A 26490-nucleotide genomic window follows, 5' to 3' on the forward strand; every position below is an offset into this window, starting at 1 on the left:
CCGCCCTGGGCGGGACTCTGTGCCTGTCTGTCATCCATAGGAGGGCGGAGTCAGGGAGTAGCCGCCTGTCTGTGTGTTATTATAGGCCGGGCATTGTGCTGGGATCAGGTGATTGGTTTGGCCGTGTCGGGGTGAGAATGGTGGGAGGAGGTTGTATGTGTCATCACAATATATACAATGTTGTAGATCTATATTATATAACTTCTTGTTCTGTGTGTGCAGGGAGGACGGAGAAGCCATGGCCGTACCAGCAGAGAGAGGTCAGTGATCACCGTGGGAGGGGGGATCCAGCGGAACACAGATCATGTGACTGTGCGGTCATGTGATCAGTTTAAATGGGCAGAGTCACGTGAGTTGGATGAGCTTGGCTGAGCTCAGATGGGAAGGTGGTGGAGGAGGGGATCTCTTTATATTGTAGAGCTAGGATGATGGTGGGAATATTGGGCTGGCAGGATCTGCACAGTTCACCTTGGATTGTGATGGGAACATTGGTGACATTAAAACTGAATTCACAACAAGTTTATTCCAATGGTAGATTGTCCGCAATGCCCGCCCCTAAAGACCAACAGCAAAAGCGTCTCGTATGTGTTCTAAAAGTGGTGCAGTGTGCGCCAAATCCACCTACCTGTCTAGCCACTCACCTACCGGACGAATTCTGACACTTCTTGCATACATATAAAAATCTACAATTTTTATTTATTTTTCTAGAAAATTACTTACAGCTCCAATATATTATATTATATAGCAGTGGCCCTATGGAATAAAATGATGGGTGATCTCACATTATATATCCCAGGAGGCATGTGTCTAGGCCATGGTTTCTCAACCAGGGTTCCATGGCACCTTGGGTTTCCTCCAGAGGTTGTTTGGGGGGTTCCTCCAGAGGTTGTTTGGGGGGTTCCTCCAGAGGTTGTTTGGGGGGTTCCTCCAGAGGTTGTTTGGGGGTTTCCTCCAGAGGTTGTTTGGGGGTTTCCTCCAGAGGTTGTTTGGGGGTTTCCTCCAGAGGTTGTTTGGGGGTTTCCTCCAGAGGTTGTTTGGGGGTTTCCTCCAGAGGTTGTTTGGGGGTTCCTCCAGAGGTTGTTTGGGGGTTCCTCCAGAGGTTGTTTGGGGGTTCCTCCAGAGGTTGTTTGGGGGTTCCTCCAGAGGTTGTTTGGGGGTTCCTCCAGAGGTTGTTTGGGGGTTCCTCCAGAGGTTGTTTGGGGGTTCCTCCAGAGGTTGTTTGGGGGTTCCTCCAGAGGTTGTTCGGGGTTCCTTGAGCAGTGTGCAATATTTCCCTTTCAGAGAAGTTCCCAGTGACACTATTGATCTTTTTATCTATCTGTAAGAGGGTAATTCATCCCAATGACCACACGTGTACGGAGCATTCTTCCTATTGACCATCACACTGATGTATAAAGAGTTGTAGATCTAGAAATATCTTGCCGGGGTACCCTGAGACCAGAAAGTTATTTCAAGGGTTCCTCTGTTTAAAAGTTTGGGAAAGTCTGCTCTAGTGTCATGTACAACTCTTGCTTCTACTCTCCCGTACAGTGCAGTTGGTGCTGACTACATTGTACACATTGAATGAAAGTTCGTTTTGGCTGGAGTACGCAGATCACAGCAGGTTACTGGCACTGCAGCTCCTCCATTCAGTAAACTTTTTTTTTTTTAATGAATGCAAGGCACGCTGTGATTGGAGGAGGGGATGTTGTGACGTTCATCAGCACCTCCTCCAATCACACTGCGCCTTGCATTTGTTGAAAATGAGGCATTTACTGAATGGAGGATCTGGAGCTTGTTTAATCTGCGTTTAATCTGCGCATGCGCCGTTCGTAAAAAGCGTCAATTACGCCGGCAGATTTACGTTACGCCGGCCCGCATATGAGAGCAAGTTCTTTGTGGGTACCCTAGGAGCCACTCTGATTTACAGCGGCGTAGCGCATATGAGATGCGCTACGCTGCATAAATATACGCCCGTTTTTGTGGATCTGGCCCAAGGTGGGGAGAGAGGACTTTGATTCTTAAAGAGGGGCTGTCATGGGAGCCGTCTTGTAGTCCTGGCTGCAATTTCCTATCACTAATTTTGTATTGCTCATATAATAGATATTCTAATATTTATGTTCATCTATAATCTGCACTGAAATGACTCCAAATGTCGGTGTTAAGCCTCGTACACACGATCAGTCCATCCGATGAGAACGGACCGATGGACCGTTGTCATCGGTTAACCGATGAAGCTGACTGATGGTCCGTCGCGCCCACACACCATCGGTTAAAAAAACGATCGTGTCAGAACACGGTGACGTAAAACACAACGACGTGCTGAAAAAAACGAAGTTCAATGCTTCCAAGCATGCGTCGACTTGATTCTGAGCATGCGTGGATTTTTAACCGATGGTTGTGCCTACTAACGATCGTTTTTTTTCTATCGGTTAGGAATCCATCAGTTAAATTTAAAGCAAGTTGGCTTTTTTTTAACCGATGGTTAAATAACCTATGGGGCCCACACACGATCGGTTTTGACTGATGGAAACGGTCCATCAGACCATTGTCCTCTGTTTAACCTATCGTGTGTACGAGGCCTAACTCTGATGAATGAGGTTTTTATGTTCTTCATACCATGTTCTTCTAGCACATAAAGTACATACATGTATGTTAATGCAAAGTGCTGTTTAGAAGCAGGATCACCCTGCAGACGGGTTTCCTGTGGATTTCGCTGTCTCGGCATCTGGCTGTCGTGTTGACGGGACAAAGGCTGAAAAGCTTTGCTGGTTTTTGTCAAATCTGCAGTTTTAAAAGCTGATTTTGCTGCTCCTTTGAGAAGTCACCCTTGTGTCTTTTGAACTGTGGAACCCAGGACAGGGGCAGAGGTCAGCAGCAGAGATCTACCCCCCCCCCCCCCCAAGGGAATCTGCCAAGAGTCAAAGCACTTGTTTTAATCTTCCAGCATTATTCCTCTAGATCTTCTGGAAGATCTCTCCTTTGCAGATCTGCCCAGGGAAGATCCCGTTTCTCCCCCCTGAAAAGTGCCAAATGTGCCACCGGGGGGGGGGGGGGGGGGATTTGAGTGGTTGGTGGAAAAGCGGAAGTTCCACTTTTGAGTGGAACTCCGTTCTAATCATGAGCATCGATTTGAACATGGTCAAGTTTGGTTACCTTGGCGTCATTCTGATTTCAGCCAGCCCTGATTGGGTGTTTTTTTTAACCACTTGTCCACGGGAGGACGTCATATGACGTCCTCGACTTTGTGCGGTGATATCTGAATGATGGGTGCAGCTACAGGCATCATTCAGATATCGCCGTCTTCAGCCGCTGATTCTGTGCACGATAAGAACGATCAAAGCGGCGGTTCCGCTGCTTGATCGTTCTTATAGGCAGCGGGAGGGGACGTTTCCCCCCCCCCCCCCTCCCGCCGCCTTCGGTGCTTCTCCGGGCTCTCACGTGCCATCGGGGGCCCGGAGAGCGAATCGGCCGGCGCTGCCTGGAAAGCATAGAGATGACTGGTGACCAGATGGTCACCAGTCATCTCTATGACCGTCGGAGGCCCGGGCGCGATGTTATGACGTCACACCCGGAAGTAAACAAAGCCGCAATCGCGGCTGTCGGCATGTGATCAGTGATTTTTTTTTTTTTTCACTGATTTCATGCTTGTAAGCCTGTAGGAGAGATGTGGGGTCTTATTGACCCCACATCTCTCCATAAAGAGGACCTGTCACACTGATTCCTGTTACAAGGGATGTTTACATTCCTTGTAATAGGAATAAAAGTGATCAAAAAAAAGTGTAAAAATTAAAAAAATGTAATAAAAATAAAATAAATTTTTTATTTTTATTTTCAAAACGCCCCTGTCCCTGCTATCTCGCGCGCAGAAGCGAACATGCATGCAAGTCCCGCCCACATATGTAAACGCCGTTCAAACACCACATGTGAGGTATCGTCGCGTGTGTTAGAGCGTGTGCAATAATTCTAGCACTAGACCTCTGTAACTCAAATAGTAACCTGTAAAAAATGTTAAAGCGTCACCTATGGAGATTTTTAAGTACCGAAGTTTGGCGCCATTCCATGAGTGCGCAATTTTAAAGCGTGACATGTTGGGTATCTATTTACTCGGCGTAACATCATCTTTCACATTATACAAAAAAATTGGGCTAACTTTACTGTTTTGTTATTTTTTTTTTTATTCATGAAATCGTTTTTTTTCCCCAAAAAAGGTGTTTGAAAAATTATTGGCAAATACCGTGCGAGGGGGGGAAAAAAAAAAGTTGCAATGACCGCCATTTTATTCCCTAGGGTGTCTGCTAAAAAAAAATATAGAATAGATAGCTATATTATATAATGTTTGGGGGTTCTGATTAAATTTCTAGCAAAAAAATTGTGATTTTTTTTTTTTACATGAAGGAGAGAAGTGGTTAATGTTTCTATGGCTCATACATTGCATAGATGATACATAGATTGGTCGAGTTCACCGCAATATTAGTAATTTACTGCAAGGGAAGGATTTTTATGACAGGTTTTTATGACTCTGCTGCCCACAATTTTTATTGTCCATGTCACCTTGAGGAGGAGGACCTACTCTGCATGTCTCTGAAACATTGTTTATATGCTTATCATGTAGACTTTCACTCAAAAATGACATTCTAATCCTCCCTCCTTCAATATAAAAAATAAAACAATTACCTTTTTTATTTTTACCTAGGTGAAAATTGGCATAACCAATTGTGATTGGCATCACCGATCACATTACTTTTCACCATTAAAAAAAACCAACATGGTAACCGATACAGTGCCAGATCTCACACATGTACAGGCAAATTTGCTGCCATATCTGTTTGCTTGTTCTATGAATAGTGGAAAGTCCTTATTCCTGGGACATTGGCATACCAGAAGGCATTATATTCTAGAACAACATGTAAATAAACACAGCTCCAGATCTCCATCTTTGCATGTATGAGATCTTGTGCTGTGTCATTGGGGGGCCGGCAGCAAGAACCAGACAGCACCCCATGATGTAAAAAAGGACAAAGCTGGATCCATTGGGTACGTAAGGAAATTAAAGCAGTAGTAAACCGCAGTTAGTGATAAAAAAAAAAATCCCTGCAAGGTAATGTCTCCTTACTGCTCCGAATGGACAGAGTCAGTGATTACTGACTCTGTCCATTCACATAACTGAAACATCGTAAACTGTGTTTCCAATGTTTCAGTTTATGAATGAAGAGAAGCCACGGTCTTCTCTCCTTTCATTTTCAGCGCAGCTGAAGCTGCTGAGAAAGGGGCTGGAGAATCCCTAGTGTCCATAGTCCCTTTCTCTGTCTCAGAGGGGAAATGTCAGAGGTATGTTAAGACCCCTGATATCTCACCAAAGCCTCCCAACAGCGCTGATAAAAAAAAAATAAAAAATTATCGCAGAAAATAATAAAAAAAATCAAAGAAAAAACACTGACACGGTCCACCCCCCCCCCCTTTTTTTTAAAAAAATAGTAAAAAATATAAAATAAAACTACTGACTTATGTGCCACTGTCACATGAGATTTAAAAAAAAAATCGGTATCAGCGAGTACTTGGGGGGGGGAAGTATCGGTACTTGTACTCGGTCTTAAAGTGGTATCGGGACAACCCTAGTGTAAATAGACTTGTGTGAGTTTACACCCGCCTTCCTCCGATCTGGTCTGCTTAAAACAAATGTAAGTTGATTAGTTCTCCTCTGTGTAGGCAGATTAGATCGGAGGTAGTCACGTGTAAATGGACAGTGGATTCTGTTTACTCCCGGCTGTCTATAGAGCAACGTGGATTCTGTCCATGTCTGTTCTGCAGACACAGACCTAGCATCCACCTGCTGTGCTCCAATGGGATCCCCCTGCTGATCAAAACAGAAGATGCCCATTTGAAAGGAGCTTAAGCATTGAATTTTATTCTGCTCTGATTTTCTTTCCTACTACAGTGGCCTTACTCTACCACCGCCATGTTCTCATCCTCTTACATGGACAGCAGTAAAAACCTGATAGAAGTGATAATTGTTCTCCATTATTTTAAAGCTTGGTTCCATATCTCCGACAGGCGGACAGCTGCTCGGATCTTCAAGTGTATCCCCGAGTGTACATCTGAGCAGGACCAGTGCATGATCAGATCCCTGAATTGTGTTCAGTTGGTGTAGTTTGTGCAATAATAAAATTGTCCCTTTCACTTTTGCAGGATATTACCGCTTTGTGGTTCTTTTTTTCAACTGCATGCTCACCTTTGGCTCCTATTTCTGCTTTGACATTCCCAGTGTTCTGCAGGACCAATTCCAAGGGGTAAGTGTTGAGGTTCATTTCAAAGACGTAATAAAACTGTTCTAACATTAATGTGAGTGTCCATCCAAAACTTGTAGATACAGTGGTTAAAGCCAGATATACATGGATTTAATTTCAGCAGGGGCGGGCTGAGATTCGATCTCTGTATGGGCAGGCTGGTTGTACCCATGATTTGGGTACAACTGGCCTTTAGTAATTTTTATTTATTTTTTCATTACTGCTGGTAGCTGTAGCCATCAGCAGTTGTTCTTACAATAAAGCCGACTGTTCGCTCTAAAGAACGGCACTGGGGTGATAGCTGCATGCATCACCCCAGGAAAACTCCTTGAAGCAATATCGGTCCTATCGGGTACATTTGTGGCCAATACCCGTACTTAAAAAAAAAAAAAAAAAATAAAGAATATCGCTCGATCCCTATTGGATGGATGTTTTTGTATACAGTACACTTCCATTCCTGTAACGTTGTTGTCTCTCATCTCTCCATTGTTTCCAGAACCTGACATGTAATGGTAGTCAGCCAAATGGCACGCACCATAATGGCAGCACTGGGTGTGTGGAGGGGCTGGGCATGACTCCAGAGCAGTATAATCTGCTGTATGCTATATACGCTTGGACGTGAGTATACATGACTTTATTACACTGCTTTGAATTGAATAATCGGGCTTCTGAATGAAAAACAGTGAAAAGGAAATAGACTGATTTCACTTGGCAATCAATTTGCCTTAAAGCCTTATTGAAGTCTTGCCTTTCATTATTATAACATCATGGGCAAGTGCTTAAAACTGTGTGTAAAGTACACATTTTAATATCTTCTCTTGTTCCACAAACCCCCTTCCCAATTAAATGTGCAATTTAAATCCAATTTTTTTTTAAAATAAATATCTCTTTTTAACCACTTGACCACCAGGCCTATTCTGGCACTTCTCTCCTTCATGTGAAAATCAAAATTTTTTTGCTAGAAAATTAATCAGAACCCCCAAACATTATATATTTTTTTTGTAGCAGACATCCTAGGGAATAAAATGGCAGTCATTGCAATACTTTTTGTCACACCGTATTTGCGCAGCGGTCTTACAAGCGCACTTTTTTTGGATAAAAATCACTTTTTTGAATTAAAAAATAAGACAACAATACATTTTGCCCAATTTTTTTATATATTGTGAAAGATAATGTTACGCCGAGTAAAATGATACCCAACATGTCACGCTTAAAAATTGCGCCCGCTCGTGGCATGGCGTCAAACTTTTACCCTTAAAAATCTCGATAGGCGACGTTTAAAAAATTCTACAGGTTGCAATTTTTGAGTTGCAGAGTAGGTCTAGGGCTAGAATTATTGCTCTCGCTCTAACGATCGCGGCGATACCTCACTTGTGTGGTTTGAATACCGTTTTCATATGCGGGCGCTACTCGCGTATGCGTTTGCTTCTGCGCACGAGCTCGTCGGGGTGGGGCGCTTTAAAAAATTTTTTTTTTGTTTTCTTATTTATTTTTATTTAGTTTTATAATTTTTTACACTGAAATAAAAAAATAAAAAAAAAAATTGATCACTTTTATTCCTATTACAAGGAATGTAAACATTCCTTGTAATAGAAAAAAGCATGACAGGTCCTCTTAAATATGAGATCTGGGGTCAAAAAGACCTCAGATCTCATATTTAGACTTAAATGCAAAAAAAATAAAAAAAAATAAAAATGTCATTTTTCAAATGACAAAAAAAAAAATGTTTCTTTAAGAGGCTGGGCGGGACTGACGTTTTGACGTCACTTCCGCCCAGCAGAGCTATGAGGACGGGTGAAGGATATTTCTCCTTCAGTCCCGTCCCCGCTCAGCTGCCGGACACATCCGATCCCCTCCGCCGCTACCGACGGCTCCGGTAAGCGGCGGAGGGCGCGGGAGGGGGGGGGCCCTCTCCTGCCACCGATAACGGCGATCTCGCGGCGAATCCGCCGCGGAGACTGCCGTTATCGTTTACACCACCGCCCCCTGAAAAGATGAATATCTCGGTTGTGGCAGCAGCTGCTGCCGTTATTGAGATATTCAACTTTAAAAACAGGACGTCTTTTTGACATGGGGCGGTGGTCAAGTGGTTAAAGACCCAGGGATGCATCACTTGGTCTGTTGGCTGGTCATTACTCAGTTTGGTGGAAGGGGCTGAAGGCAGGGCCGATCCACCCTATAGGCTCACTATGCAAGTCGCTTAAGGCCCCGCAAAGCTGCGGAGGGCCCCCCAAATTACTAGAGGCCCAGCCTAGTGAGAAGTCATTTTGGCCCCCCCCCCCGCTTCTCAACTTGTATCTTTAATGTGACATGTCATGTCACTGATGGGAGCAGCACCAAGCCCCCAGCCCCCCCCCCCCCCCAACTTTAATGTGACATGTCATTTTGCTTAGGGCCCCAGGGCGGTCAGTATCGGCACTGGCTGGCTGAAGGGCTCCTGTAAACTTCACTGCACACTGCCTCAGATCTTCTTTCAAAAGTGTTATATGAAAGAACACCTCTCTAGTATCCCTTTAGTTGTGCATGCTCCTTTCTGCTGGCCACTCCCCCAGTGTTGAAGACTGTGTAATCTGATGTTTTATTGCTTGAGAAGGCACAAAAGTTTGCTAGGGATGCTTTCCTTCATGCAAATGCCCTTTACCTCGGGCTCCCAAAGTACCAAATCGCTCGTCTGCAAGTCGTACAGAATACGGCTGCCAGACTGGTGACTGGGAAAAGGACATGGGAATCAATCTCACCTTCGCTGAGAACCCTTCACTGGTTGCCAGTAAAAGACAGAATTGCATTTAAAGCACTCTGCCTGACACATAAGTGCATCCATGGGAAGGCTCCGCAATATCTTTGCGACAAGATAGAACCTCACAATTCTAATCGCGTTCTGCGATCCAGCGACCAAAATCTGGTCAAGGTGCCAAAAACCAAATACAAGTCCAAAGGAGAAAGAAGGTTTGCTTTCCAGGGCCCCAGGCTTTGGAATGCTTTACCAACCAGCATTCGGTTGGAGGAAAACCACCTGACTTTCAGAAGACAGATTAAAACTCTGCTCTTTTGATGTCATGAGACACGAAACATCAAGCGCCCAGAGGCGATTCAGTTCGCATGTGCCGCGCTATATAAGTTTTTCATTCATTCATTCATTCATTCATAATGCTCAGGAACAATATGATGGCAGAGAAAGACGATGGTTGATAGAAGTGGGTGGAGGCAGAATAGATCTGGGATTGTTAATGATTGATGTCATTTCGACAATAAGTGAAAGTTCACGATAGTCGCTGCAGCTTCAAAGGGATATAATGTGGAGATTTATATTTCCATGGAATATATGTTATGCAGCCTATCTATAGGGGGAAAATCAAGACTTCAATTGTGCTTTAACAACTGCAATCAGATTGGTAGCCAAGTGCGCATCTTTCATTAATTTATTGTATGCATAAAGTCTAGGGTGACCTGGTGTGTTCATATTTAGTACCGTATTTCATGTTTTTTTATTTTTTATCTAGTATGTTATTATAAAGTTTTTCGGTTTAATGAGAACTATTGATCATGTTGCATACCTGCACAGAGCTTAATATACTCCAATGCAGACCTTTCTTGCTTTGTACCATCCTATGCCCAGGAGACAGATTGTAATGTACCACCCCATCTGTGTCAATGAAGAAGGCTTCTCTGATAGGTTGATTCGTAGTAGTTCTGGTGCCTTGAAGCATTCGGGGGCCTTTGCCAGTAATGTCCCTGCCCTGGGAATAGCATTAGCCCAACTCTTGTACAATAATGTCCTATGCATACATGTGAATGGTAATGAAAGGCTATACAGGGTAAGGCTGAACCACACTGCACACCGCACAATATCCACAAAACTTCACCCTGCATTTACATTCTGAACCAGCTACATCTTGTTCAAAACAAACCATGGTTTTAAATTTTGTTCACAAAGTTCCACATTTCAGCTTTTCCATTTTTTTTTCTTCTTTCTCAGCAATGCGTTGGTTGTGATCATGGCGGGGTTTCTCATCGACAAGCTAGGGAACAGATGTGAGTTCTAAAGAATTTATTCATGTTTATATGGATACTTCTGTAGATATAAATATCAGTTTGACCCCTTTCACACTGGGGGCTGTGGGTGCATCGACCGTAAAGCGCCGTTATTTTTAGCAGCGCTTTACCGTCAATTTTGCGGCACTATTCGGCCGTTAGCGTGGTGCTTTTACCCCCCCCCTCCCCGCTAGTGGCCGAGAGGATTAAAACCACCGAAAAGGGCCTCTGCTGAGGTGCTTTGCCGGCGGTATAGCCGCGGTGCCCCATTGATTTCAATGGGCAGGAGCGGTGGAGGAGCAGTATACACACCGCTCCAAAGATGCTGCTAGCGGGACTTTTTTTACTGTCCTGCCAGCGCATCGCTCAAGGGCTTTCACACTTGAGACAGCAGCGGCTGTTTCAGGGCGCTATTTTTAGCGCAATAGCGTCTGCAAAGCGCACCAGTGTGAAAGGGGTCTTATGGTGATAATATAATTATACATTTGCAGCTGGGGAAGGCACTGAGAGCTCATTGGGTGTGCTGCGTACATATGTGCCAACATGCCAGGAGCTCATTAGTCAGCTGCAGCATTTTAACTGTCCAATCACAGACCTAGTTGTGTTACCCCACCGGCCAACCTGGTTGCGCTGTGTGGCAGATCTATGCAAATCTACAAACTGAATGGACAGAATTGCAAAACCCTCTACAAGTATATCCACTCCTGTATATGTAATTCAAGTGTAATTGGCTGTATGCCTGGAGTTTGGCTTTCATTTTATTCTACTAAGAATGAATGCCTGGTAGATATTCCTAAAATCTGCGGTGCCCTCATTCTGCTCCAGGAGGGAATAGACATATTAAATCATTATTCGAATACAGGAGGCCATAAGAAAAAAAAAAAAGAAGGAATTTACCAATCGAATGTTGTACTTATTGCATTTACTAACTGAAACAATAGCTGAATGTGTAGGGTTCTGAAAGAAACAAAACTTAAAAAAAAAAACTTTTTTAATAATTCATGCTTTTAACTTTTTTTTTTTTTTTTTTTTTCTAGTTGGGCTTTTTCTCTTTTCCTTCCTGACTGTGCTGGGCTCCTCCATTTTTGCGCTGGGATCACACTTCAAAGGAACCCCCTACTTGCTGCCTCTGATGTTAACCGGACGCTTGTTGTTTGGCTCTGGGAATGGATCACTGACAAGTAAGGTGCTATAAAACTTTCCCAAGGCCATATAGATCTAGTATTGTCCTTTAATGCAGAATTAAAAAATATGCTTTGGTGACATTTCCTGTTTGTTTCCTGATGCAAGATGGGAGAACATTTACACTCGTGAAAAAGTAAATACACCCCATGGAAAATGTTGACTCCTTTATTCAAATAGTACCTACATATAAATGTGATTTACTTAAAGTAGAGGTTCACCCTAAAACAATTATCTAACATTACATACATACTAACGACATGTACAGTATGCTGGTAATTTTTTTTTTTTCGCCGTACATACCGTTATATTGTTTTCCCCCCGGGTTCCGGGTTCTGATTCCCGCGGGACTGGGCGTTCCTATTGAGAGGTTAGATGATTGACGTCTGGTGACGTCTCTACACGCCCGCCGTGTAGAGCTGACTGCGCAGGCGCCATATAGAGCCGACTCGCAGGTCGGCTATTTACGGAAAACTGGTGACACGCATTATGCGCCATGGGAAGTTTTTCACCAGACGTCAATCATCTAACCTCTCAATAGGAACGCCCAGTCCCACGGGAATCAGAAAATAAACAATAACAATATAACGGTATGTACAGCGAAAAAAAAAAAAATACTAGCATACTGTACATGTCGTTAGTATGCTGGATGTAATGTTAGATAATTGTTTTAGGGTGAACCTCCACTTTAAACAAATGATACATAATATTGATTTATATTCATTTCCATGATACAAATTAATAAAAATGTAGATTCGTCATATGAAAGTACACCCCTACATTTGGCACTTCAAATCCATAAAATTGGATACTGATAGGTGTAGGTGCCAATAATTTAGGGAGTATGCAGTTGGAACGTGTCTTATTTGAACCTCGGATATCTAGGCAGCACAGTGGGTAAGTGATGAAGGGTGAAAACTCCGCGCCAAGTGAATAAATATATAGTAGTAAATAAAATAAGCTGCTCCCCTCAAAGAGTGAATGCTCCTAGTGATATGGGTACGCTACGTACGTCATTTCCGGCCCTGCTGTTTGTTGGTTCCTGTGAGGTGGAACACACGCCACGGACAGAGTGCGGTGGGAGCACGGCAGATCCCCAGACTACCAATTAGAGCCAGCAGCCCTAGTGCCGGGATAGGCACTTTTAAATGTGAGTAGCCATTTGGCCAAGTTTTATCTCTGCTCATTTTTTTTAATAAACAAAATTACGCTATGGATGTTTCCATTGTTATTTCAAATCCGGCCAAGACCTTTTTAAAGAGGAAGTCGCCTAATATCTCCATTTCGGCCTATGTGAGCAGGCATTATGCTGCATAAGATCTCATTGACTCTCTTTTTGAGTAAAGGAGTCAATGTGCTCTGGTAAGCAGATTACCGTATTTATCGGCGTATAACACGCACCCTAACTTTTAGAGGGAAGTTTCAGGGAAAAAACTTTCCACAGTCCATGTTATGGGCATGTTATGGTTTGGAGTTGCTTTGGTGCTTCAGGACTTGGGCATCTTGCTGTCATTGAGTCAACTATACATTCTGCATCATATTAAAGTGTGCTTAATGAGCATGTGATGCCATCTGTGCAAAAGTTGAAGTGGAAATGAGTCAACATTCTAATGATCAGAAGCACGCTAGCAAATTCAAGAATGGCTCAAAAAGAGGAAATAGATTAAAGACTGCCCTAGTCAAAGCTGTGATTTTGATTACCATTGAAATGTTGTAAGAGCGTTTTGAAACAGGCTGGTCATGCAACTGTTCATCCGTAGGCACTGTTTGAATAAAAGACGTAATGCTTACCTATTCAAGTGTGTTTGAAGAAGTCAACCATTTCCATGCAGTGTACTTAATTTTTCACATTACTGTATGTATAGACAATGGATGATTTTGGTTGCACCCAATGCCCAGTAATGCAATGTTAAATGCCCTTCAATGTTAACTTGTTTTTCTTTGATTTCTTCAGTTGTACAGAATCGTATCACAGCCTTTTGGTTCAAAGGCAAAGAGCTGGCACTGGCCTTTGGTTTGACCCTGTCGTTCTCCCGCTTGGGTAGTGTTCTCAACTTCTTCCTCACCCAGAGGTTTGAAAATCACTTTGGAATCCAGTGGACACTTTGGGGAGGTGAGTAGCTTTTCTGAAGGTATCCTATCATTTTGAGTCTGTTTTTATTAAGACAAAATAACAATGCAAATTTCAGCTCCGTACTACAGTGAACGGTTATGCTGCCGGATCAAACTGGGACAGGAAGGTGTCCCCTGTCTCAGTCTGATCCATCTGGTGCCTCCTCTGTCTTATCAAGCTGGTGCCCTTTCTTCAGTCTTATTCAATTGTGTCCCCTGACCCGGTCTGGTCCCGCGCCGGTGTCCCCCCTGTCCCGGTCTGGTCCCGCGCCGGTGTCCCCCCTGTCCCGGTCTGGTCCCGCGCCGGTGTCCCCCCTGTCCCGGTCTGGTCCCGCGCCGGTGTCCCCCCTGTCCCGGTCTGGTCCCGCGCCGGTATCCCCCCCTGTTCCGGTCTGGTCCTGCGCCGGTATCCCCCCCTGTTCCGGTCTGGTCCTGCGCCGGTATCCCCCCCTGTTCCGGTCTGGTCCTGCGCCGGTATCCCCCCCTGTTCCGGTCTGGTCCTGCGCCGGTATCCCCCCCACGTCCCGGTCTGGTCCTGCGCCGGTATCCCCCCCCCCCCCACGTCCCGGTCTGGTCCCGCGCCGGTATCCCCCCCCCCCCCACGTCCCGGTCTGGTCCCGCGCCGGTATCCCCCCCCCCCCCCCCCCGTCCCGGTCTGGTCCCGCGCCGGTATCCCCCCCCCCCCTGTCCCGGTCTGGTCCCGCGCCGGTATCCCCCCCCCCTGTCCCGGTCTGGTCCCGCGCCGGTATCCCCCCCCCCCCTGTCCCGGTCTGGTCCCGCGCCGGTATCCCCCCCCCCCCCCCCCCCCTGTCCCGGTCTGGTCCCGCGCCGGTATCCCCCCCCCCCCTGTCCCGGTCTGGTCCCGCGCCGGTATCCCCCCCCCCCTGTCCCGGTCTGGTCCCGCGCTGGTATCTCCCCCCCCCCCCCCCCCCCTGTCCCGGTCTGGTCCCGGTCTGGTATCCCCTGACCCAAACTTGGCTTGCCATCCGTCTGTCAAAAAGCAGCTGCTTTCATCCTATTGGCACAGGTGCTTTGCTTTGAGGCATACAAGTCATGGGAGATTTCTTGCAGTGCTTATTTAGCTGTGTTTGTTTGCAGGAACCATTCTATGTGTCCTGGGTTTCTCTTCCGCTGTCACTGTCAGTATATTAGATAAAGTGGGCATGAAACAGTTGGGTCTTGATGGAACCATCCAAGAAGCGTCCAAAAAAGTTGTAAGTAGCGGTTTCCTCAATCCAGGTATTTATGTGGATTTCCCACAAACCTTTGTTTTTAGGGTCAGATTTCCACTTGTGGTTTCCCCCTAGGCCCGCTGTCTTGTCCCTGCCCACATCCAGCTAGCTAACATTAGTATTTTTTTTTTTCTATAACTATTTTTATTGGACTTTTTTAATTTTACAAGGAGAAGTTGCAGGCAATATGCTCGTAGTGAACAGATTGCAATCCTAGCATATCAAGGACATACTGAATACTTTTGACAATAAGGCCTGGTCCATGAAGCAGTGCCTCAACGGAGGCCAATAGTATAGGCAACATAGAGTACACATTGACAATATATAATGCACATCATGCAGATATTCAAGTGTCAAAGAGTAAAAAAAAAAGTGGGGGGGGGGGGAGGGTCTCCATGCTATGACTATAGAGCGGGGGAGTAATAAAAAAAAAAGTACCCAAAATGGGCTAGAAGATGAGAAAGAAAACCGTAAAAAGATAGCGGACCACTGAGACATCTCCACCTCTCTAACAGAGGAGAACTCTAAAGTAGGAGCTAAGCTTACGATTTTCCATATGTTGATTTTGCTGTAGTAGGCGGCAGTGATAACAAATGAAAGTGACATTTATTTTTCTTCTCACCGTACAGCGAGTGCAGGACATTCGGAAATTACCACTACGATACTGGCTGCTAGTCCTTACCATTATGTTCTTCTATAATGGGGTCTTTCCATTTGTGGCAGATGCCAGGTAAATACTCTGCTGTATACATCTCTAGATTGTGAGCTCTTCTCCTTGTTGAAGACTAAAACTGTTTTTTTTTATTTCCTTAATTCACCAGCAAATTCATTCAAGACAAATACCCGGGATACGACCAGCAGACAGCGTCCTATATTGCGGGAGCTGTATATGACAGCTCTCTGGTACTATCTGCAATTGTGGGGATACTGATTGTAAGTGCCGTGTAATACCCTTTATGCAGATTTCTGATACAGGGCTATGTTGTCATATCTTTAGTGTGGCTGCAACCCAACCTGCATGCAGATCATATTTGGACCATGTGGTTTTCATCCACGCAATCAGAACATAGTGCACTTAATACTGTGCTTGGAAGTTGACTCTGAATGACATGATCTGGAATGTTCATTATAATCTCTATAGCTCCATAGACAACGATCACAAGGACGAATAGACTGGGGCATCTTCCCTGATGGTGTGACATATTCCCATCGCACACGTTTCTGGTATAAGCTCTCGAAATGGGGTGCTGTAGCAACAACCAGCTGGATACTGGTTCAAGTCACAAGGTAGATATTTGCCAGCACACCAAAGATCGGCACTGAGTGGCATCCAAAAGTGATCATGCAATAAATTACCCAACACAAGAAAGGTGCAACGTTTCGAAGTCACGCAGGGCCCCTTCGTCAGGCATGCGATTACATTCCTGACGAAGGGGTCCTGCGTGAGTCCAAAACTTGCACTTTTCTTGTGTTGTGATCATGCAATAAACTACCAGTTTGGACGCCACTCTGTGCCGATCTTTGGCGTGCTGGCAAATATCTACCACATCTTCCCAGATGGGACACCGTTAGAATTTGAAGCCCTGTCAGGTTTTTATTGCCTTCTTTCCAGAGCTAAAGATTTTGTCTTTACATTCACTTTAATTGATTCTGAAACTTTATAGTAGTGCAGAAAATGGCAATGATGGCACAGTGCTGCAACTTATAGCAACCAATCTAGAGTTCAGGGTCTAAAGTCACAGCAGCAAACAATGACTTGTGATTGGACGCGTTAAAGAAGATCCATCATTTATTATTTTATTTACTACAGGTACTTGTATAGCACAGTAAATTTTACGCACTGCTTTTACATAAACGTTTTACATTCACATCAGTCCCTGCCCTCAAGGAGCTTACAATCGGTGGTGCCTAACTCACATTCGTATATAATGTACACATATTAGGGCCAATTTAAACAGAAAACAGTTGACCAACCAGCAGTGTGGGAAGAAAACCCACGCATGCACAGGGAGAACATGCAAACTCCAGGCAGCTAGTGCCATGGTCAGTATGTGAACTGAAGACCCTAGTGCTGCTAGGCAGAAGTGCTAACTACTTAGCCACTGTGTTGCCCTACCATTATCATTTTTCATTTTACAGTTCTGCCACCTATGGGACAAAGTAGTTCTACATGGTACATGCAGAATTTTGTCCCGTGTTTTATAAGCGCTTTCTAACCATAGTTATGTATTATACAAAACGTGCAGCGCTAAACGTGAAACGGGTCCTGAGAAAGGACAATGAAATAACTTTTGTTGAAAGCTGATAAGGCCTATAACACCTCAAAACATAAATAACAATCCACTTGGTGAAACCGTGAAGGATGCAAATATAAGTGAAAAATAATAATTAAGACATTAAAGGGATCCAACTGGGTGTGGAAAATAACCTTCATAAAATAGTAGTCCAAACAAGTGAATGTAGGTCTTCAATTCACACAACCATGAAGATAAGGAAATGGAGTAAGCCAATAGAAATAAGGCTTACCAAATTGAATGGACTCAGAGCCAGTGGTGTAGCGTGGGGGGTGCGAGGGGGGCCACCGCCCTGGGCGCAAAGTTTAGAGGGGCGCTGTCATGAGTGTGAAGAGGAGGGAGCGCCAACAGCAGATGGGACATAGGAACATATGCATGATGTCACCACTCCAGGCTTTACCAGTCATTATCAAGCACGCTCTCCTCTTCCCTACAGCCACCGCTCTCTCTCACATAGTGGATCATGTGACCAGACTAGAGATAGCTGAAAATAGGTTAGTCCATGGGTCAGGGGGGCCCAAATTACTTGCCTCGCCCCAGGCGCTGACAACCCACGCTATGCCACTGCTCAAGGCATACTCCAAATGAGTCTTAGGAGCTGTATGGTGTCACTACACCAAGGACAGACCTGTCTTCCTCTCCTCTTGCCGTGGCCAATCCGACAACAGCTACAAAGGAGATGGCTAATTCAAAGCTGCAGCTGGTCTTGGATTTGAGCATTTTCCAGGAGGGGGGAGGATATCAGCCTTTGCATTCCTCTTGCCATAGAGGACAGAACTGTAAAATAAAAATGATGATGGATCTTCTTTTAAGTTTTTGTATTTCTTCATATGTACTATACAGGAACAAAGACAAGGGAATTGGCGTTGGTAAACCTTTTTGTCACTACATTGATTATACATGCATGTTCTGTGCCAGTGTTGCTTGGCTTCTACCAGAGTGTTGCTCTCTTTCAGGACTATGTGGGCATGAGAGGGATCCTTGCTGCCCTCTGTGCGGTCTTCACGTTGCCGGTTTTTGCTCTCCTGGCTTTTACCTTCGTCCCTCCGCTGGTCTCTACCTTGTGGCTCGGGGTGACATATTCCTTTGCTGCGGTAAGGCTATAATGGTTCCCCTAATTACAGCATGCCATTCAACAATTTAAGTAATCTTGTGGGTGTAATTTAGTTACTGTAACAGATGACCATTTCAGGGTAAATTCTGTCAAGTCCAAAGGTACCATGGACAGGTAACTCTCTAAGCAATGTGAAAGTTCCTAAAATCAGCCAGTTAACCAATGTGTAAGGGTATCAAGTGTAATGCGGCATACACACGATCATTTTTCGGCATGAAAAAAAAAACTTTGTTTTTCAGCATGTCCAAAAAACAAAGTTTTTCCAACATCATCATTAAAAACGACGTTGCCCACACACCATCGTTTTAAAAACATGATGAACAAAGCATGGTGGCGTACAACGGCACTCTAAAGGGGAAGTTCTATTCGCCTTGGTGCTGCTTTAGCTGATTCAGTGTTGGTAAATGACGATTTGCGCTTTTCTGTCTGTTACAGCGTGATGAATGTGCTTACTCCATTATGAACGGTAGTTTTACCAGAACAAGCGCTCCCGTCTCATAACTTCTGAGCATGCGTGGGTTTAAAACGTCGTTTTAGCCCACACACGATCATTTTTTACAACACGAAAAACGACATTTAAAAAAAACGACGTTAAAAAATGCAGCATGTTCGAATTTTTTCAGAAGCCGAAAAACGATGTGAAGCCCACACACGATCATTTTAAATGACGTTTTAAAAAACGTCTTTTTTTTTTTTCATTACGAAAAACGACCGCGGCATTAGTTATCTGAGTGGTACAAGAGGGGACCTGGAGCAGCATTTCTCTGAAAAATCTTTTGTTTCCTGGTTATTTAATTTGATAGTCCAGAACAACTGGTAGTAAAGCTTTATGTTAAAATGAGAGTGTGTTTTTTTTTTTTTTTTTATTTTTTTTTTTATGACTGATATATCCGTACATCCATCTTTCACCTGGTTCCCAGCTGATTTAATGTTTGTTTTCTACCTGCAGGCCAGTATGTGGCCCTCTATCCCTCTCGTGGTCCCACAAGCAACCCTCGGAACAGCCATGGGCCTGGCTACCTCTGTGCAGATGATTGGTATTGGAATTTCTAATCTTATTGTTGGCAGAATCCTTGGAACTAAATCCAGGTGTGTCCAAAAATATCTAAAATTATATATATATATATATATATATATATATATATATATATCTCATTGACATTTTACATGGAACCATCACATCCGTCTCTGTCCCTGTGGAGCTTACACTTTAACAATCTTGCTACGTCATACATAGACACACATAGGCGGTAGGTGTAGTTTGTGAATTACTGTACCTGTATATTTATAGCTGGAAGTATTTATTACAGGTACATATATAGCACTGTTCAATTTACTCAGCGCTTTACTTTGTACATTTACATCAGTCTCTGCCCTCAAGGAGCTTATAATCTAAGGTTCCTAACTCGTATTCATACATACATATACTAGGGCCAATTTAGACAGAAGCCAAATAACCTACCAGCATGGCTTTGGAGTGTGGGAGGAAACTGGAGTACCCAAAGGAAACCCACGCAGGCACAGGGAGAACATGCAAAATCCAGGCGGGTAGTGTCATAGTTGGGATTCGAACCAACAACCCTAGTGCTGCCAGGTGGAAGTGCTAACCCCTTAGCCAATGTGCTGCCCAGGAAGTTTGTATACATCTCAGGGGAAAGGAGTTTTGTAAATACAATGTTGATAAAGTCATGGTGGAAATAGTTCAGTAGTTCTAATTATTTGATTTCCTTCTGTCTCTAGTGAAGCGAAGATCCCATTGTGGCGCTGGCAGCAGATGATGATATTCATGTTGGCGAATACCATTGCTTGTATAGTGGCTTCTGTGACCTTAAATGTAGTGGATAAGAAACAGGTAATTACAAGCAGAAGATACCCAAGCTCAACTGCACAATTGAAAAATACTTTCTGAGATTCGGTGCTCAGACTGGGGGATCCCCACTCTCATGTTCGAACATCCAAAGCAGAAAGTAATCCGGCAACTCGATAACATCCTTTTATCTGGCTACATCGTATACACAGGATCAATGTTGACCTGTTTTGGCTATTACAGCTTTACTTATAGCATTGAGTGCTATGAGTAAGGCTGTAATAGACGAAACATGTCGGCATTGATCCTGTATATGATGTAGCCAAATAAAGGATATTACCAAGGAGTTATCGAGTTGCCGGATTACTTTCTGCTTTAAAGAAACAGGTAGTAGCTGTTAGAGTTGGAACGCTGATCCGTGACTGCATAGAACTCTGAAACACTCTATAGAATGATGTGAGCAACCAATCACTATACAGTGGAACCTCGGATTGCGAGTAATGCGGTTAACAAGCGTTTGCAATACGAGCGCTGTATTTTGAAAAATCCTAACTCGGTTTGCGATTGTTGTCTTGCAAAACTAGCAGGATTCAGACCAAAGCGGTGTGCAGTACCATGTTTGGCCTGAGGTGGTGGGGTGGCGGAGCCAATCATAGCATTTCCGAGTGGCTATGTTCCTGAGCGGTCCTCTGGCCTTTCTGGCTCTCATGTGCCCCCCCCACCTCTGGCCGCATGCGGTATTGCATGCCATTGAAGTCAATGCGGAACTAATTGTTTTCATTTCCATTGACTTCAATGGGGAAACTCGCTTTGATATGCGAGTACTTTGGATTACGAGCATTCTTCTGGAACGGATTATGCTCGTAATCCGAGGTTCCACTGTATAGGAAAATGAGAGCAACCAGCCGCTGTATAGAACACAGGGAATCTACCAATAACTGCATAGCAAAACGATTTTGGTACACCTGCAGTTTTGTGTCTCTCGGATTATTTTCTGTGGCAATCTACTGCTGGCTACAATACTTTATACAGCTACAGATTACTGGTATGATCTGATCATGAAAAGTTGCATTGGATAACATGATCAGGTACTGGAGCAGGTGTGCAAAAAGCCAATGGCTCAGGGGCAGTATTGCTGCAATTGTGGTGGCACACACCTTTCATTAAGGGAGGTTTAGAGTTCCTGTTGCCAAGAAAACAATAAGGAAAGCAATCTGTACTGCTGAAGAGTGACTCATGTGACAAGTATAACCATGTATTATTCAGGGCTCAAGTCCTGTGGGAACGGAGTTCCTGCACTTTTTTCACAGCAGGAACGCAGTTCCCTTTGCAGGACTAGAGCAGCCGAGCCAATCCTTCACTAAGCGGCGATGCCCAGCTCCAGTCACTGTCAGGGGCAGGCGAACCTTACTGGCCGCTTCCTGTATATGGATTCATCGGGTAGTGTATTCCGGCACTTCCTCGATGCTGCAATGTCTCCTGGGAGCTTTTGTCATTGTTCCCAGGAGACATTGCGGAGGTCTGCCACGAGTTATCGCGGGATTTAGAAAGAACTTAAAGCGGAGTTCCGGCCACAATTTCACTTTTTAAATATAAATACCCCAGTAATACACAAGCTTAATGTATTCTAGTAAAGTTAGTCTGTAAACTAAGGTCCGTTTTGTTAGGTTGTCACAGCATTTAGACACTTTATAAATAGAAATTGACTGGGGCCATCTTAAGTGTGGGCATCATGAAGCCAGACTGTATGACTTCCTGGATTTCAGCCTTGCAAATCTCGCACATGCTCAGTGCTGCACAAGCAGTGTCAGATCAGGTTTCAGCACCTGTGCTGTCCAAGTCACATGATTCTTTGAGACTGGGGAGTGCACAGACTCCTGGAAAGTTACACCCACTACATTCCCAGGAGTCTGTGCGGTGTAGGTTAGGAAGCATTAAGCACCTAGGTGCAGGAAGTGGGAAGATTAACTATTCTGCCTAGCAACAACACTTTGAAGGCATCTAAAAAAAAAAAAAATAATTCATAAAGTTTTAATGACATTTTTTTTAAAACTACTGATGTAATGTTATATTTATGGGTGGAACTCCACTTTAAAGTTGTGGTTTAGTAATTATGCATATGAGCGTATCATTTTTTTTTTTTTTTTTTTTTTTTTAGTGGGGGAGTGGATCTTGGGTGGGAGTTCACACACTTTTTTCCCCAGGACTTGACCCCTGGTATTATTACGTCTTTTGCTGATCTCTCCATTCTGCATGTCACCAGGGAGGCACACTGAACAAGATGTCAAAGAGAAGACCTCAGACGGAGGCCGAATCTAGAGATGATGCTGACAGAACACCCATCCTGAATAATGAGGATGATCGCAACTCTATCAACTAAATTTGAGTATCCCCAAACCCAACGGGAAGGAAACCCGCGATGGGATATATACGATGGTTGCTATTGCAGATATCTCCTGAAAATGCTAGTTCCCTAGATTTATGCTGACCCTGGTCTTCACTCTTTCAAGTCGCAGACTGGAAAAAAGTATGGGTTTAAGGATTGAAGCATTGACGCTAAAAACAGACAATTGGCATTTGCAGAAGAGGACCAGCAATGGCAGCCGGCATCTTTTATCACATGACAGGTGCACTTTAATGTCTTCCATAGCTCCTTTCTAACCAACAATGCATAAAGCAATGCAGTGATGGTATTACTCTGCAAATCAGTTATCATTTCCCTATACAGGCTCTAGAAGTGTAAGGTGTATGTATTGAGGAAACCGTAGACACAACTCCCATTCACGTGTCGGGCTATATTTACTATAATGACACTTGTGAGCGAGTGCCATATAGAAGCAAATGGAAGGCTCAACACTTCTACTACCGTGTTTCCCCCGAAAATAAGCCCGGGTCTTATATTAATTTTGGCAACAAAAGACACAGTAGGGCTTATTTTCAGGGTAGGTCTTACCATGTGATGTGCTGTCTTCTCTCCCCTTCTCCCTCCCTGCCTTGAATCCCCAGTATGAACCAAGTTAAAATGCTTGTAAAATCCTATAATCCACTTTATTACAGTAGTATATAATGTACAATGTGTGTGTTTCTGTAATATAATTGTGCCAAATACCTTTTTTATATCGCGCTTCTGTGACCCTCCGGAGCTCTCTTCCCTGCAATTATATTACAGAAACACACACACATTGTACATTATATACTACTGTAATAGTGGATTATAGGATTTTACAAGCATTTTAAACTAGGTCTTATTTTCGGGGTAGGGCTTATATTGCAGCCTTTCTGGAAAATAACACTGGGCCAGATTCAGCTAGATCTGCGCAATATTTGCGTGGGCAAAGGGCAACGATTTTTGCTCTGCGCCCACGCAAATATTTTGATATGCCCGCGATTCACGGAGCAGTAGCTCCGTAAATTGCGCGGGCGATATGCTAAATAGCCCGGCGTAAGGGCGCCTAATGTAAATGATCCCGCCGGGGGCGGGAATCATTTAAATTAGGCGCGCTCCCGCGCCGAGCGAACAGCGCATGCTCCGTCGGGAAACTTTCCCGACGTGCATTGCGGCAAATGACGTCGCAAGGACGTCATTTGCTTCTAAGTGAACGTGAATGGCGTCCAGCGCCATTCACGAATCACTTACGTAAACGACGTGAAATTTAAATTTCACGAGCGGGAAGGGCGGCTATACTTTAGCATTGGCTGCCCCTGCTATAGCAGGAGCAACCTTGCGCTAAAGTCGCCGTACGGAAACTCCGTACCTTGCGTGCGCAGGGCCCGCGCAACTTTTGTGAATCGGTGGTAGTATGCAATTTGCATACTATACGCCGATCACAATGGCCGCGCCCCCTAGCGGCCAACGCAAGAATGCAGCCTGAGATATGAAGGCATAAGGAGGCTTATGTCTGTCATATCCTAGGCTGCAGTCCGCGTAGCGATGTTCCTGAATCAGGGGCATTCGCTACGCGGGAGCAAAACAGCTATTGCGCCACGCAACAGCTTCCTGAATCTGGCCCACTGGGTCTTATTTTCAGGGTAGGTCTTATTTTCGGGGAAACGCGGTACATAGCTGGGAGCCAGTAGTAAAAAATGGAAACAGACTAGCGGCTGCTGTAGCAGCCAGGAAATTGTTTACAAGCTGCCGCTGTCACCGACGTAGTTAGGGGCAGCAAAACGTTACAGTTCAGGAAACCTGGCTTGTCAGGTTCTTCCCTATTCCTGTTATTTCATTTCACCACCTAATTACTGTCACAAGGAATGTTTACATTCCTTGTAAAAGCGATTAATTATTTTTTTACAGAGACAATTAAAAAATATTAAAATGGATAAAATTAATTATATATATATTTTTTAAAGCGCCCCTCTCCCAGGGAGCTTGTGCAGCAAAGAAAACGCGTACACAAGTCGCGCCCGCTTGAAATGGTGTTCAAATCACACATGTGCAGTATCGCCGCGATCGTCAGAGCGAGAGCAATAATTCTAGCACCAGACCTCCTCTGTATCTCTAACCTGTTAACCATATTTTTTTTTTTTTAAGGCAACGCATATGGAGATTTTTTTTTAGCTAACGTAGTTTGTCGTGATTCCACGAGCGTGCACAATTTCAAAGCAATGACATGTTAGGTATCTATTTACTCGGCGTAACATCATCTTTCACATTTCACCAAAAAATTTGGCTAACTTTACTATTTTGTTTTTTTTAAATTCACGAAAGTGTCTTATTTTTTGGAAAAAAAAAAATGCATTTGAAAGACCGCTGCGCAAATACAGTGTGACATAAAATATTGCAAGGATCGTCATTTTATTTTCTAGGGCACAGGTGTCAAACACAAGGCCCGCAGGCCGTATCCGGCCCTCCAGGCCATTTCATATGGCCCTTTCACCTCTTCTGCAGCTGCCGGAGAGAGCTCCAGCCCTCCTCTCGTCCTCCTCCAGACTCTTACTTTCTGCTTTCAAGCAATTCATCCAGCTTCTTCCCAGCAGCAGCATAAGGAAAGAGGGGTGCACTGTGATGTAAGGGAGAGTGGGGGACTCAACTTCTGATGGTGGGTTGGCTCTTGACATCTAATGTAAGGGATGGGGATGCGCTGGACATCTAATCTTACAGATACAACCGGCCCTTTTGAGGTCAATCATAATGCTGATGCGGCCCATGATGAAATTGAGTTAGACACCCTTGCTCAAGGGCAGGGATCCTCAAACTACGGCCCTCCAGCTGTTGTAGAACTAAACATCCCATGAGGCATTGGAACACACTGACATTCACAGACATGACTAAGCATGATGGGAATTTTAGTTCCTGAACAACTGGAGGGCTGTAGTTTGAAGACCCATGCTCTAGGACAGGGCTGTCAAGCTGGCGGCCCTCCAGCTGTTCCGAAACTACAAGTCCCATCATGCCTCTGCCTGTGAGAGTCATGCTTGTAACTGTTAGCCTTGCAATGCCTCATGGGACTTGTAGTTTTGCAACAGCTGGAGGGCCGCCAGTTTGACACCCCTGCTCTAGGGTCTCAGCTAAAAATATATATATAAAAAATGTTTGGCGGTTCTAAGTAATTTTCGAGCAAAAAATACAGATTTTTAACTTGCATGCAAATGTCAGAAATAGGCTTAGGCATGAAAGGGTTATCAACCTTTGTTGGTGTTGCACCTCTGCAGAGAGAACCCCGCTTCCGCACAGAGCAGGGGACCTACTATAAAACGTGCTAGCAGGCTTGATTATGGTCAGGTCACAGTTGAAATTCATGGGTTCATCTGCCTTTGGGAGTCATGTGTGTAACTTGCCTTGTGGGACTTGTAGTTTCACAACAGCTGGAGAGCCGCAGGTTGAGCACTTATGCTTGAAGTAATTCTGTCTCTGTCCTCTACTGCAAAACCATATTGGTAATTCTGCATTGTGGTAAATCCAGCAGTTGGCCAATATCTGGAATTCTGGTTGGTTATTTTGGCGCTGGCATGTATTTAATTCAGGAGCAACCACTCAATAATGACATTTGTTTGGGATGGAATTGTCCTCTAGAAAAGGTAGAAGAAGCAGCCATCTGATGTAGTCATTATAAGGCAATTCCGCTACACAGTGCATTGCCCAGAGTGTTTGGAGTGAGAGTGACAAACTTAGAGGAGCATGATTGCTTTTGGCCAGAATATGTTGTAATTCACTCATCACTTTATGTACTAGGTGCACTTCTTGCACTAAGATTAAAGGAGTTGTAAAGGATTTTTTTTTTTTTTACAGGGTATAGAGACATAATAGTTAACTGATTCCTTTTTAAAAATTATTAAAAACAGATCAAAATCAATCATATAATGTACCTGCAGTTTCAGTTTTTGCATGCCGTTTCCTGCTTCTGTGATGTACAGAGCCAATACAGGGCAGTGATGGTTTGGAAAACGAAACTGATTGGTGCTGTGGGGTTTTAGACACACAGGGCTGGATTCAGAAAGATGAGCGCATCTT

At 44.2% G+C, this 26490-nt stretch overlaps 1 protein-coding gene across 3 annotated transcripts; it reads left to right on the forward strand.

Moving 5' to 3' along the window:
* The first annotated feature begins 35 nt into the window (after positions 1 to 35).
* LOC120943380 (major facilitator superfamily domain-containing protein 1-like) lies at positions 36 to 22738 on the forward strand. 3 transcript variants are annotated; one of them, XM_040356651.1, is made up of 14 exons: positions 36 to 108; positions 223 to 260; positions 6169 to 6269; positions 6763 to 6884; positions 10243 to 10298; positions 11336 to 11479; positions 13435 to 13593; positions 14691 to 14806; positions 15454 to 15554; positions 15646 to 15757; positions 18075 to 18212; positions 19182 to 19321; positions 19973 to 20084; positions 22303 to 22738. In XM_040356651.1, the coding sequence occupies exons 2-14, from the start codon at positions 239 to 241 to the stop codon at positions 22417 to 22419; spliced, it is 1440 nt and encodes a 479-aa protein (XP_040212585.1). In that variant the 5' UTR covers positions 36 to 108; positions 223 to 238; the 3' UTR covers positions 22420 to 22738. The 3 variants fall into 3 exon arrangements, with proteins under 3 accessions (XP_040212585.1, XP_040212586.1, XP_040212587.1); XM_040356652.1 differs by having other exon boundaries at positions 63 to 131; XM_040356653.1 differs by lacking the exons at positions 36 to 108; positions 223 to 260; positions 6169 to 6269; positions 10243 to 10298 and having other exon boundaries at positions 6779 to 6884.
* The last annotated feature ends 3752 nt before the right edge of the window (positions 22739 to 26490 follow it).

The sequence above is a fragment of the Rana temporaria genome, chromosome 6, assembly GCF_905171775.1.
Source record: "Rana temporaria chromosome 6, aRanTem1.1, whole genome shotgun sequence".
Taxonomy (NCBI): domain Eukaryota; kingdom Metazoa; phylum Chordata; class Amphibia; order Anura; family Ranidae; genus Rana; species Rana temporaria.

Excerpts from the sequence above, each read along its gene's own strand:
- LOC120943380 (XM_040356651.1), top strand. The coding sequence starts at position 239 with ATGGCCGTACCAGCAGAGAGAG. Across the intron at positions 6,270-6,762 it reads TGCAGGACCAATTCCAAGGG|AACCTGACATGTAATGGTAG; the intron begins GTAAGTGTTGAG and ends CATTGTTTCCAG. Across the intron at positions 14,807-15,453 it reads AAGAAGCGTCCAAAAAAGTT|CGAGTGCAGGACATTCGGAA; the intron begins GTAAGTAGCGGT and ends CTCACCGTACAG.